Below are 15,263 nucleotides of genomic sequence, written 5' to 3'. Positions count from 1 at the left end.
AACAGTGTATATCACTTTAAATCAAAATTAGAACGGTGTAGCACCTGAGGCACAATAAGGTGAACTCAGCGCAAAAGTTATACACAAAAGTTTTAAAATGACGAGGAAATAAAAGGAAGATGGGAATCAAATAAAAAAACATTAGCATAAAAACATTCATTTGTTTCTGCGCATACCCATCACCGCTAAAGCATCAATATCCACAGACACCGACCTCCATCTACGGTTCGCACTCATCCTATATGTAAGCCATAACATCTAGTGACGTAACTTTTGCAAGTTTATTCGTATCATTTAGGCTGGTCTGTTGCCATACGTCTCAACTGACTATGTACTGGAATAAGAAACTGATATACATGAAGTTCAGAAACAGCGGGTATATATGCTTTTGTTAAAACAATCCTCACCTAAGCCACAAGAATGTATTCCAATTGGCTTTCCTTACGCATCGAAGCTTGAGTGAGTGAAGGCAAGCAAGTACTGTAAAAGTCACAACGCCGAGCACAATTTGAAGATATTAAGAACTAAGCTCAAGAAAGAAGCTTTTCGAAATATAATCTTCGTTTCACGTCCCAACATTATGCCTTGTAGGCCAGGAATTACATTTCTGATCCTTCACCATTATGCCGTGAGCAGTGTCGGATTTAGGTTTGATGGGACCCTAAGCTATTGAAAGGGGCCCTTTATACGTCAAACTTTCTTTTTCAGCGACAAAATGTCATTGTATTTTAGGTTTGAATTTATGCTATAAGCTAATTTATGAACCTGATGGATATCTAAATGGAAACAAGCACCCATTACAAGCAGGGCTGGAAAACGGGGGATCCACTATAAGCGGGGCTAGACAACAGGGGCTCATTACAAGTGGGACTGAGAAATAGAACTCTATTACTTGCTTCATATAAGTCTAATACATAACAATATAAAACACTATTGTTGTATGTGTGTTTTATCTTATATGTTTTTACTTGTTATTTGGAAATTACATTACAATCATTTTTTTTTCTTAAAATCTTTGGGGCCCCCAAGCGAGTGGAGCCCTAAGCTATAGCTTGTTCAGCGTATACGCAAATCCGGCACTGATCATGAGGGATGACGTACCTCGGCGATCACACTACCCTTGGAAGTGGGGAAAGTAGAAAGGAATGGGAAATGGAGGAAGCGGAATGGGACCTTTATGTTAGATACCATCCCGGAATTTGTTGGTATGAATGAGGAAAACTTCACTTAAAATGGCTGGCTTGAAAAGCGTGTTCTCACCGGAATCGAACCGTGGATCCGCTCGTGTTGTAGGCTATAGGAGCCAGTGATGATGAGAATTAATAAAATGGTTCAATGAAGAAAATAGAAAAAAAAAAAAAAAAACGACGGAACATCGAAAAAACTTATGCATCCGACACAAAGCCTACTTGACGTGGGTTGGGATCGAAGCAGGGACCGCATGCACAGAAGCGAACGTTCTATCACTGATATAACGATGACCCTGGTAGCTCCTTCGAGTATGTACCCTGTGTGCTTTCTTTATAGAAGATTATCTGTTAATGGTGGTTATGTTATTTCCATCTCTCAGTAAATCTGGAGTTATCCTGTCCTCAGAAAAACTGTATTTAAAGTTCATTCAACGAACCTTCTGATCCTGATGTAAACATTGCAGAATGATATTACTCCGCTAGTCATCGGATGATTGGCTATCGGTCAGCGCTTCTTTCGAGAAGCACGTGCTTGCACCCTGGCGGTGTTTTACATATTCCTCGCACGCAGCCATACTGTAAACCATGATTCGCGCGTAAGGTGGGTCAAAGCCACTTTCTGCGCATGCGTATTCTCTTTTATTGCATTAATTCAATTTTGTTCCTAGACACCGTGTTGTTTCTGTTATATAACTGTAAGGAAATTGCATTTCTGTTAATAAGCGTTACAAACAACAAAAACATTGAAAAACAGCTTATTTGACAATGGACTATTTTCTTCTGCCGCATGGATGTTCCAAGGCTCTTTAACCCTTAACGAGTTTTCGTAACCATTTGGCTACACATTTTTTGATTTTGCCTATTGCGTTTGAAGACTATTATTTTTAGGTATTGTTCCTTGTGGTTATTTGTGTACATACTTTCCGCGATCCAGAGAAGCTATTACCTCCTGGTGACAACTCTGGTAAATTTTACGCGGAAGGTAGTCTGTAGATATATTGTTTTGCAAGCAGTGCCGGAAACAGACAGAAAAGATAGTGAACCGTTAAGGGTTAACCAATAAAGTGAAACAATTACCACGTGCATCTGTTTACATTAGGTACTGAACGTTCCTTGAATAAACTATAGATATCAGTCTGTTTTAAGAGGTAATATATCAATTGTATAATTTGCAATTTTGTGCCCTGCTATTCGGAAATAATATTCGGTGCACACTGAGAATATCAAAGCATAACCAGTTGAGAATGCTCCAAGAGTATTGACAGAACGAACTTAAAAATAATGGAGAGATGAAGCGGGACGGATAACTGTGATTGTTCCTACATATAAATCTTTGTACCCGTACCTTCGTCTGTTTCTCGCAAAAAATCGCAAAATATTCTCTCTCTACGACTTAGATATGGCTCCTTAAATTTCCCCGAATTCGACCTTTTTGGGCCAAAATCTGGGAAACGGTGGCCAGTAGCCATCGGTTACTATTTGGTTTAAAAAAAAAAAAAAATGTTCACCATCCTCTTAGGTATTGATCAAAACCAATATCATCTCTATGTGACTTACGGTTCCCAAGGTATGGCTCCATAAATCTCCCGAAATCGGAACCATTTGTTGGTCAATATGTCAGGAACTGTAAGTCATAGATATATGATGTTGGTGCTGTTCAATACCTAAGAGGTTGGTGAATATTTTGGTACCAATATTAAGTGGTGGCCACTGTTCAAACCAGTAGCCACCGGTTACTATTTTGTACCAAAATGTTCACCATTCTCTTAGGTATTGATCAACACCAATATCATCTCTTTATAACTTATGGTTCCCGAGATATGGCTCCTTAAATCTCCGGAAATCGGCCATTTTTTGGCCAACATGTCGGGAACGGTAAGAATGACGCAAAAAATTCCACCACTTTCTCAGATAGTTTTTGATGTTCTATCGAATGAAGGGCTCAAAACTGAGAAAATCGCAAATAACAGACAAACAGACACGCAAACATAGAGAATTCAGTAACGAACTTCTCGAGTTCGTTGAAAACGGAAAATCTACGGATAAAACCAATCACTTCATAAAGAAAGACATATAAGGAACTTATTCAAATATGCAAATGGCATATTTGTAACTCAAACTATAAAGTAAGAATAACGTAAATAATTTAAGCGTTACTGTTAGAAAACACTTCACAGAAGAAATGCTGTACATACATACTTTTAAAACCTTATGCGCATTTCCTCAAGTTACCTAAGTTTCCCTAGCAAACAGATCCCGCCTCTAAGTCTCGGGCACCCTAACTCTGTGTCACTAGCTTGCTTTTTCTCACTCTGGCCCTGTAATTCCCAGTAGGTACCGAAATAAGCAATCTCGTATGTGAATGAGTAATTTAAGTAGAAAGCTGCTGATAAAAGAAGACGTGATGCTGGTCAAGTTTAGGCACATAACAATTTTCAATATTTTACATGGAAAGATGTTTATAAGGAACATATTTCTGCAGGCGGCTGAACTAAATACTAATACAACTGTATTTCAAGTGCTTTACAACGGTTAAAATAAGTTTAATGCATAACAAAGATGACTATATTAGATAGTATTTTCAGCCAGAGGAGTAATTTTACAGTGTACAAAAGCTGTACTCTATGTTTACAAGTCTAATTGAACCCACATATTTTCATTACTGCCACTTACATGTATACCCACTGTCGCTGATGCGCGTGTTCCCTTTGGACACACCAGCTTCACCGTGCCCTGACTTTGCTAGATAGCGTTTATACTATTTAGTGGCCAATTAGCACAGGTTTGTGTTTCTTAGACTGTAGTTTTAATTCCATACATCTGGACACTGTATTTATATGCAAATTGTAAAAGAATTGCAATTTTTCAACAATTACTTCTAGTGGTCTCCTTGAACTTTCATTAGTGGGGTAATGTCATGTAGTCCAGCCGAAATCTTTTGGAGGACAATATGAGGATAATTACTAAAAGAATTATAATTTTTCAACAAATATTGTGAGTGGTGTGCCTTAACTTGACCTGAATGGAGACTTTTTAAGGCACTACACAAATTACAATAAATAAATAAATTTCTGTTCACATTATGTATGGTGGGATATTCCTAATGTAAATTCTATGTTGTCTGAGTATCCTTGAAAAAAATAAATGAAATGAATTTGTGCACAACAAATAACTGTGTTGTGTATATCAGCTATCAAAATGTGATCTTACTAAATAGCCCACAGTGCATGTGTTAGTCATCAAATGAAACGTAAAATTGCAACATCAAACTTAACATTCCTAATGGAACTTTCGCGAGTGTGGCGACATTAATCATATCAAAACCTCTGTAGCAGGATAATATCAGCTTGGTTAATACATACCAAATAACGAACTAGAGCTTTCTTGTGGCTAAGCGGTTAGCGTAGGCGCCTTTGGCGTAGGAGACCAGGATTCATTTTACGGCGGGAGCTTTTGTGGTTCTGATCCAGGGTTGGCAAAAACCATAGTTTTTACTGAAAAAACAAACAAAAACAAAAACCAAAAAAAAAAAAGTTTTTTTTTTTGTTTAAATAATTTGCTCTATGTATTTATATTAGATATGTACAGAAATTAGTTTGTTTCGCCTTGGTGTTATTATGCAACAACAGGTTATGCTGGAAAGGGTCACATAAGCTTAGAGCGGAATCCAAACCGCTTCTCGGCTTACATCCAAGAGAAATTGTCCATTTGGACACGAAATTGTCCATTTGGTATCTAGATATCATTCAATAAAATTAACACAAAGTCAAATCCAAGCTGATGTTGGAAGCTACGTTGGTAGTTGATAAATTTTGCCACTTTCTGTCAATATGTTTAAGCAACCCTGGCTTCTTTATAAAACAACAGGCATTGATTCACGTAGAAATGTATGATTTGGTTGCATTTCGTATGCTTAGGCTTAAAATCCTTATGAAATACCAACGTTATCACGGAGAAGGCTTTCGCTTAAAGAGACACCTCGAATCGCTACTTGGTTTACACTTGAAAGATGGGTTGTGGTTCGACCGAGAATTGAACACGGGACCCCTTGATTAAAAGGTGAAAAGTAGATAAACGTAATGTGGATGGTTTGATATTCGGAAACGTCACCATGAAGTCCACACGATTTAAACTTTTTTCTTTTTTGGTTTACACCAGTTTTTTTTTTTTTTTTTTTTTTTTTTTTTTTTTTTTTTTTTGAGAAAACCAGCTGGTGTAAACCACCTTGGTTTAAAGCAGCCAGCCCTGTTCTGATCCCACGTTAAACTCTATGTCCACGTCTCAAACAGAATCGCTGCTGAACGGGACGTAACTTCAAATTAAATCAAATCAAATAACGAACTATACCCAAGTTAGCGGGCACGAATAACTAGAAAACGCATTACTTCATCCGCTTAAATAAATAAATAAATAAATGTACCTGCGCCCACTACGTCTAATGTAGTGTAGGCCAGTAAAAATCTATCAGTGATGACACTAGGTTTAGCTTTTGGGGAAGGAGAAACCAGAAGGTCAGAGAAAGTATTTGGATACCGACAAGTATAGTTTCATATTATTTAACATACAATCCAATACAATATGACTATGGGCGGACCCATGGTGGAAAGACTACAAGGTGGTTGCATGCGCATGTCGTCTGAAGTGCTGTCGTGGCTGTGACGTCATCTGGTTTGCAAGAGACAACGGGAAACGGCGCGGCTTTAAGTGACAAGTGGAAATTCTTTGTTACGTTGTTCTGTTAAATGATATCGAGAGTGCCTAACTGTGCAGTGTACGGCTGTAGTAATTATTACAGAAAAACTAAAGGAACTAATATAAAATACTTTAGATTTCTTCAAAAAGAGGGAGAATGTCTCCAGAAATGGATTTTAGTTTGCAGGCGACAGGACAAAACAAACCTAAAATATGGTAAGTTTTACATAAAAATAATAAATAAATGCAATGTTAAATGAAATTGTAAAAAAAGCGATTTCATTACGTAGTCTCTTTTTAGTATTAATAGTATGTAATAATAGTATATAAAGCTACAGTAGCTTGTGTTGAGACTGCATACAAAAATCCAATAGTACGATTTAAAAAGACGAACTCTGATTCAAGACCCGGATCCGAAATCATGAGGGAGGGGGAGCGACAGAGGTGATCATTTCTACCATCGTTTCCTTCTACATAAGACATTGCGACAGATTTTCCCCACAGAGGCAGGCATGTAACTAGAGAAGGGAGGCACGATGATCTAGGAGGCTTACCTCACTCGAGTTACGCATATGGAGAGCACTGAACGCGTTAAAGTAGTTCAGATCCCATTTCATTCTGAAGGTCTGCATTCCCTGTAGCCTCGGTGCTGAAACGGGACGTTGCACTTCAAATTAACTAACGAATGGAAGGTTCGTAATAACGATTAACGGTTACAAAGATATATAACAATGTATTAGATCAAGAGAATAAAGTATCCACCTACCATGTCAGGGCGTCATTGTCGGGACATTTTTACACTCAGATTTTGAAAGTTTTGTTCATTTTAATCATAACTTTGGATAATTATATATACATATTTAGGGGCCCTCTCCAGAATTACAAAATTAAGAATGACTGCAGTAAATTTAAAAATATAGTAGAGTCTATACCAATCAAGGAAGCACGGTGGCTCAGTGGCAGAAGGCTCACCTGTGGTGCAAGGGGTACTGGTCCGCTTCTCGGTCAAGTGAGTTTGTGGGGAAAACATCGTGTCCGTGAGTTTCTCGGAGTGCTCCCGCATTCTCATTCTACCAAATTCCACATAATTATTCACTTGCATCTATCTTATGCCTTCTTTAGTCCACGGGACAGAAAAGAGAAAACTTGTAAGGAAAATAAAGAAAATTATGTGATTTTATGGTTTATATGTTTTCTAGTCTAGCTGTAATACCCTGAGATCGTCTTCAACTACGCCTAGTAGGCCTACTTTGTTTCTTGCTTGAAATAATCATGTTGTTGCAATTTCTTTGTTTCAGGTGCTTATATTTTTAAACACAATAGTATATGTAACGTTTTATTTCGTACAAATGTTTAATAATACAGTTTGTTATGGCGTAAATTTTGACACTAATATTCAGAGAAATATCAATTTCACCAAACCTTTTGTTCAAATACAAATTCTATAAATAAGCGATCAGCGATTTCAAATAATATTATTTTTCTATAAATCAAAAATAAAAACTATGTTTAAAATATTAAATACGTGCGTCCCTGCTCAATAAAGTGCTTAACCTTCCCTGAGATTCTGGCGAAACTTACATGGGAGCAACCTCTTATATATATATATATATATATATATATATATATATATATATATAAAGACTGTCCAAGCATAAGGAAAATATACGTACGTGCATTTCTGTTTACGAAAACCATGAATTCTCCCTTGAGATATTCTCAAAATTTATATAGGGTCATCAGTAAAGAATTCTTTTTCAAGAATAATAATAATAATAATAATAGTAAATCAAAACCGATCAATGTGTTACGAAAATATACTTGAGCATACATAAATATATAATAATTAATAATGAAATGCATTAACGACACACTGTATTATAGATTATTCAGGCCTATACATACTCGAGTGTATTATTTCAGATGTTTAAAAAAGAAAAGAAAGAAAGAAAAAACAGAAATTGTAGTGAGCAATATTGGCTTGTTCAAACTTCAAAGGTGTTTAATATGAACTGATATTGCTGTTTCTTTTGATATTGTAAATATCTTCCTTTGAATTCACTTAGCTTAAGCATTGATTACATTACATTTATATATTTATTGTTTGTACTAAAATTTTTACTTCGTTGAAGGTCACTATAAATAGAAGAGAAGTTTGCATGTAAGATACCGGCGAGCAAGCGCTTATTAAAAGTTCATCTGATTCTCGTTGGCCACGTCTGCGACCAAGATGACGTCATGCGCCAGAGCGACAAGAATGTAGCACTGCATTGCATCCACCTTGTAGTCTTTCCACCATGGGCGGACTCAACCTATGGTATCGTCACTGAAACCTACCTCTAATAGTAGAGATAATTTGTGAAGGAAGTTTTAGACAAAGTAGTACTAATTAACTTAACACTAGAATTCGTGCAGCTTAAGTTTAGGCACACCACTCGAAATAATTATTAAAAGAGATATAATTCTTTCAGTAATTACCGTATTATTGCCCTCCAAAACATTTGTGCTGGCCGATACAACAATAACGGACTTAGTATAGAGACAATAACTAGGGCTTATAGAAATAATGAAATAACTGTTCAAAAACTACACCTCTTCTACGCTTTGCGTATAAACACAGCATCCAGACATGTAACATAAAAGATAGAGTGCTACAAATACAAACCAACGTGTCTTAGGTAAGCACTAAACGGCACGAATGCTACTAACCAAGACAGTATAGGGCGAAGCTGGTGGGCACGGGCTGTAGTACGTCCAAAGGAAGCATTCGTGCCAGCAATGGTAGGTATACCTGTAAGCGAGAGTACTGGAAACTCGCAGTGATACGTTTATTTATAACACTTGAAATGGTTTCACAATAGTAACGCTACACTTGTAAAAATAAAATATTACTCTTTTACACTTTCAGAAATTCTCTGCCAGCAGAAAATTATAGCTGGTTCTCTCGTCTTTCATATGCCCCTGTAATAATTTTACATTAGAAATCCTACACTCGTTAACATAAAATACAACCGTACTACTTATTTAATTCTGCCACCCGCAGAAATTTGTTCCTCATAAAGACATCTTTCCATGTAGTGTATTTAATTTTATCTGTAAATGTTGGAAAATGTCACTTCCCTAAAGTTGACCAGCACCCAAATTTATGAAGGTAGCAAAATCAACAACTTAGTAACACTGCTGTATTATAAGTCTACAAGTACACAATTATTGCAAGTGCTTTACGGTGGTTGAAACAAATCTTTGACTTTAACGTTCCACAATTATGCCTTTTAGGATAAGGGAGACGATCATTAAAGCAAATGATGATGAAATAATTAGTGGAATGAGAAAGTGGGAGTATCCCGAGAAAGCTTACGAGCACGATGTTGTCTACTAGAAACTTACTTGTCCGGGGTTCGAACCAGAGATCTCACGCAAAAGAGCTAAGTGCTCTATCACTGAGCCATCGTGCTCCCCGACGGTTGAAACAAGTGAGTGCATATGAATGACGACTCTATTATATACTATTTCCCGCCGACGGAGTATTTCTCCATTGTACAAATATATTTTACATTTATAAGTATAGCGTTACTGGTGTGAATCCACTACAAGTACTATTGGAACTTGTATCATTGGGAAAACCCACATGTATTCACTACCTTCTCTTACACGCACCATCGCTGACGTGCCTGGTCTCTCAGGACATCTTTCCACAACACTATTGTGCGGTGCCACTAGCTACGCCCTGCCCTTACTTTGTTAGATAGGATTCGTGCTTTTCATTGGGCATGTAGCACATATTAGCATGGTGTTTGCAATTTAGTTTTTAATGCATATGTTAAAACGCTGTTTTCATAGGCAAACCCTAAGAACTGAAATTTTTCAACAATTACTTCTGATGGCTCGCTTGAATTTCATCTGTGCTACGTGGGGAAATGTCATGTGGCCCAGCACAAATCTCTTGCAAAACTATAAAAACGTAATTTGGGAATTTTAATTTTTAACAATTATTGATAATAGCATACATGAGAACCCCCTGACCTGCGTTTGGTTATAGGAGCCCTACTTCCCATTTAGGGAAGGACGAGAAACGCCATACTTTCAGGCATTATTCATTGACTGTCTAGGATGTTAAAAAGTAGGTAATAGACTGAGTTCTTGCCCTTGTACTTAGGGTGTTTAGGTAGTGCAACAGTAAGATGTATCCTCGTGCACGGAAGAAGTAGCTGTTCTTAACTATTACCCTGCGTTTCTTCTGTGTTTTATTACCACTTCTACATGAAATACCATAAATTTTCTACGTAGTGCAATAGTAAGAAGTATCAATGTGAACCAGACATGCGATATGCGTTAAATTCCCCCCCCCCACACACACATACATAGTCATAGATAAAGTACAAGGGCACTACACATGCAGATATAAAGTACAGGTACGTTCTTTTTTATTTTCGTATCAGTCGATAAGTAAATAAAAGTCGCTTTGTTACCCTCTTTGTAAGTTCGTACATACTCAATGAATAATCCCTAAAAGTATGAGCGTCCTGCTCCTTCGGGAACTGATGCAGCTTCATGTATACTATATCCCAATTATTTCCAGTGGTGTGCCTCCTGTGCGGAAATTTCTTCCTTATAAACATGTCTTTTTAAAATGCAGAGAATTGAATTATACCTGTAAATTTTGAACATTCTAGTGTGCCCACTAACTGTAGTAACTTTACTAGCATCCAAAAGTAAAACCTACTCTATGATCAAAATAACACAATAATGATTATAACTTATTATGTACCCAGAATACTTTTTAACATTAGAGAATAATTTCTCACCTCACCATTTTCTGACAATTTCTTTTTTCGAATGCATTAGTAGTTACTTATTTCAATTTCTACTTCTGATATTCAGTGAGTTTAATACGCAGCAAAGTATTCACTTGTCTTTACTGGTCTTCCTCCCCTTTATGTTTACAGCTACAAAACCTTTGAACAACATTAGTACTATGAAAAGCAAGGCACAAGGACCGCCTCATGCAGAGTCATTTTGACGTATGATTAGCGTCATACTAAAAATGTGACTACTGCAGCAAACATATGTTAGTAGAACTCTTTAGTATGACATTAATCACACTTCAGAACAAATCTGCATAAGGCTCGGATGTGATTAACGCGTTAAGTTACCTTTAGGAGTCATGACTCATATGAAGACAGCAAGGGCTGCAAAGCACTTGGTCTCGTATGACCTTAATTTCTCCAACACCAATAACAGAAATATATGCCTATTACCGTAAATAAAAACGATTTTGCATTGAGTTGATGCAAACCGTTATTGAATGAAACCAATTATTTTTATCCTTCAATAAGCTTTCCGTTGATTATTAAATACAGTGTGTATATTTAACATACAACATCAAAAAAAAAAAAAAAAAAAAAAGCAAGTGAATAATTCATTTTTACAGTGTTTTATGAATCTACAGACATATTTGTGGACCTGGCAACGTTGCTACTAGTATTCTTACAGTGTTGCCAGCATGAGCCTTGAGAAAGTAGCTAAATGACATACCTTGATTTAGCTGAAAATGGCAAAACTAAACTTAGGACTAAATTGATTTTAAGAAAATCTACAACAAAGCAAACAGAATATCTCATAATTTTACTGTACTCGCCTAAAGTGTACTGTTCTTTCTGACATTCTACAGTGTTGTAATAATTTTCTTTCTTACGCATAGTTTGGTACAGTGTAATAAAATCTAAACCTTTTTCAGTTAAAGTATGCAGCCTAGGCAGACACGACGTCCTTAATTTGTGAGGGGCAAGAGGAAAAGTAGATAGATAGTGCTGCCGTATCTGTATTAAAATTGAAATTGTATTGTCCATGGATTTCTTATAGTCAAAATCTGACAACCTAGTATACATAAATGAATTGGTCATTATACAGAAATTGGCTTCACCGAGTAGATCCCGTCTCATATAGCGATAAATTAAAATCAATCCACACTTCAAATATTTACATTACAGTATGCATTGCTCACGTTATTGATCAACGGCCTCATTCTGTATAATGTTTAGAACGCGAGACTATATTCACTAGAGGCTCAAGCGCTAGCTAGCATACCATGGAGCAGTAGATTCTTCTCAGTGGCTTCGGCAAAATTAGGACGGGAACAGACTCATAAATAGCATTCTCTCCTTGTTTCCGTGACAAACTGATGGTGTCAAGACTGGCGCGCACCCATATTTTTTTGTTGGGAGGGTACAAGCTATCGGAGGAGAGGAAATGCTACAAGCAACTACTTCTATGTAGTATTGAAGAGGCATTACTCTGTAGCCGATAAGTAATTGTAAAATACTTCCATCTACATTTTGAGAAAAAATGATAGAGTTAGATTGTTTTTATAAGAGACAGAGTACAGACAAAGCGTAAAATCTAGTTTTCATCAGGGGTGGATTAGGATATTTTTTATTTTACCTGTAAAATAAAACCTGTCCTAGGAATTTTCACCTTTGTATTATAACTGTAAAATAAAACGTATTGACTTCGAACAACCGCCCCCAAACATTCATTCTGGATCCGCCCTCTTATCATGCTATATCAATAATTTCCCTGTTAAACAAATATAGTTTTATTAAGAAGGTATACAAATGTGTATTGACTTAGGAAGTTTTGTGGAAGTCCGGATCCACTTTTGGGGCACACTCAACTCTCACACATGGGATACAAAGCTGAATCAAGTGTTAATCTGTTAAATCAAGTGAGACATTAAAAATAAGTTTAGCGCCAGGTAGTGAGATTATTGTCCAGCTTTTTAATGGTGATTACATCATCCTGCCTAAACAATTAAAGAATAGAAACGCCCTCGACGTTGCCACTGTCAATATGAGTGAAATAATTAACAAAAAGAAACTCCTTCAGCGTTCCCCCTTCTTAATTTCCGGACCAGATGGCATGTCCCTTCTTGAATAAATTTGGAAATAAATTTCATTAGTACGGTCACTAATTAGCTTGGAGATTCCGAAAACTATGGAATCGATACTAATATCGGTCATTTTGGACACGCTATTCCCCTCGACTTAATGACGATGGCAGGGGTGTCATTTCGGTTTTCGCTGGGGGGGGGGAGCAAGAGCACCACCGTCATAAGATTTTCGCGTCTTGTTCTAGTACATTAGTAGATAATCAATCAAAGTGTATGGATTCCTCAAACTCTTGGGGGGGGGCAATTGCCCCCTCCTGTTTCCCCTAAATGACGCCCCTGGACGATGGGGGTTGAAGTTTTAGACTCATGGTTTGTACATAATTTTCTTAAGAAAGAATGGAACTTTTGAATGATTTCATATATGTTTAGTAATTTGAGCACTTGTGTAAAGGCCCACGATAAGTTAACTGCATCGAATATGCCCCAAAATACTACACGCTCTAGACTATATTTCTATGAAGTTTCATTCACGTACGGTTACTAGGTATCAAAGGAGATTTAAAAGAAAAAGTATTGTGACATTTTAAAATATTAAAAAAAAATCACTTGAAAAAGGTATTTGCAACACTGACACATAATGCTCTTGCCAGTTTACCTACTATGACCTTACAACCGCACCTTTATGTAGTCCAATATTAAATCTTTGTTTTCCCCTAGAATTAGTCACTCTACAATAATTAGCTTTATTACCTTTTTTGTTAGTTTGATACTTTAATTTCCTTTAATTCTGTTAATTTTCGGTATTTTTTTTCGCGCTCCCATCAGTGGAACTTACTCCAAGGTCCCCTAATTAAAATATCTGTTACGTTAAAAAATAAATGTAATATTTTCTGTAATGACAGAAAAATGACGGAGGTATTGACGTACATTCTATACGAATTTTGAAATTAGATCAATTTCCTCTCCACAAGCTTTTCTCAAGCCCTACATGCATTATTTTATTACCAGAATACATACAGGTACGAAAGTCTTAAGCCTAGGAATCTTTGTACTATGAACTTGTTGCCATGGCAACGCTGTTTGTTTTTTGATTTTCAGTTGGAAGATTGGTTAACCAGGAGCGTGTCTTATTTATTGAAAGAAGGTCTTAATTTCTTCTTAATTAGAAATAAATTTGCACAAAGGAAAATGGACGAAAGGTAAAGTTAATTTGGAAATAATTATCAAATAATGTTGCTGTGATCACTTTCATGAAATTTTTAAAAGCACTATTGAAAAATACACCTAGATAAATTATTTTGAAATATTGGTAAATTTCATTGGTGAAAATGAAAATGGCGCAGGAACCTATTGTTTATTTTACAATTGTAAATAAGATCGTAATGTCGTGATAATTTTAAATAATTCTAAAGTATTTTTGAATTTGTTACATGTAGATGAAATATACACACTTACGGCAATATTGAATATATGAATATAATTTAAACTATTTTATATGTACTAAAATGGTAGGTAGCCATTTTGAAAATATTACTGATTTGCAAAGTTTGTATGATAGATTCTTAATCAAAGTTTAACATTCTAACTAATTCTACAGGAAAATCATGATAGAAAGTGGGATTTATATTTGACTATTGTAGCATTAATATCAAAGTTTATTTAAGCCATTATATCATTTTTCATAGTGTTATTTGAGTGTTGAATTTTAGTATACAGTGTATGTGTTCTACAAGTTATTTTATTGTTTACGTTTATAAATTTAGGGTAAAGTTTACAATACACGCTCCAGCAGCGCATCGATAAGTAGGACATCTTTAAAAAAGATATAGTGAAGTAGAGTAAGGTGAGGATAAGTAGGGAAGGATTAGAGAAGTTTGGATCCATTTTATTAAAATTTATAGAGTGTAATTTCTCGTCTTGGCGTAGGGATACTAACTGAAGCAGGCATTGTAAAGTTAAACCGATAATTATTTTAAGCTGTACTTCAAAATCATTTCGTCTTTTATCATGCGTGTATTCAAAATATTAGTTTTTGTGCAGTCTGACACAGCGTAAAGTACTCATTTCTAGTGCAGCGCCGGTTTGTTGCCCTCACCATGCGATTTTGTGGTAAACAGAAGACAATATGTTGTCCATGGATTTCTTCGAGGTTCTACCGATTCTCCCACATTCTTATTCCACCAATCCATTTACAACAATTAATCATCTATGTTTAGCATACAAGGGATAGCCGTATAACGTAAGACTAGGAAGTTCCAGGTATTAGTCTCAAATGAACAATTTCCAATAGATGTAAAATGTATTGAAAATAAGTTCTCATAGCTGATATGAATTAAGTGGTTAAATGCCGCAGATGGCAGCCTCAAAACACAAAGTTTGCGGAGAAATGAACAGAATCAGGCGAAATAGAATGAGAGTAACACAAGAGGCTATAACGATCATCAGTGTAGGGTGACTAATTAGGGAGGAACAAAGTCACATTCTGAACTATG

General features: G+C 36.2%; 1 protein-coding gene and 1 long non-coding RNA gene across 4 annotated transcripts in view; one reads left to right on the top strand and one right to left on the bottom strand.

Annotated features, from left to right (window-relative positions):
• LOC145674359 (uncharacterized) overlaps nt 1–10,969 on the bottom strand; it is a 107,199-nt gene extending 96,230 nt beyond the window's left edge. Inside the window, exon 1 of one of the 3 annotated variants that reach the window (XR_014128906.1) lies at nt 10,688–10,969. This is a non-coding gene — a long non-coding RNA (uncharacterized LOC145674359). The remainder of the gene's footprint in view (nt 1–10,687) is intronic. The other 2 variants (XR_014128904.1, XR_014128905.1) reach the window with 2 other exon arrangements.
• Nucleotides 10,970–13,867: 2,898 nt separating this feature from the next.
• LOC145674358 (uncharacterized) overlaps nt 13,868–15,263 on the top strand; it is a 28,279-nt gene continuing 26,883 nt past the window's right edge. Inside the window, exon 1 of the mRNA XM_081744311.1 lies at nt 13,868–13,970. Coding sequence (XP_081600437.1) covers nt 13,960–13,970 — 11 coding nt within the window. The 5' untranslated portion in view covers nt 13,868–13,959. The remainder of the gene's footprint in view (nt 13,971–15,263) is intronic.

This window comes from Thermobia domestica, chromosome 17, assembly GCF_964235325.1.
Source record: "Thermobia domestica chromosome 17, izTheDome1.hap1.1, whole genome shotgun sequence".
NCBI classification, from domain to species: Eukaryota; Metazoa; Arthropoda; class Insecta; order Zygentoma; family Lepismatidae; genus Thermobia; species Thermobia domestica.
This window is presented reverse-complemented; position numbering and strand designations above follow the sequence as displayed.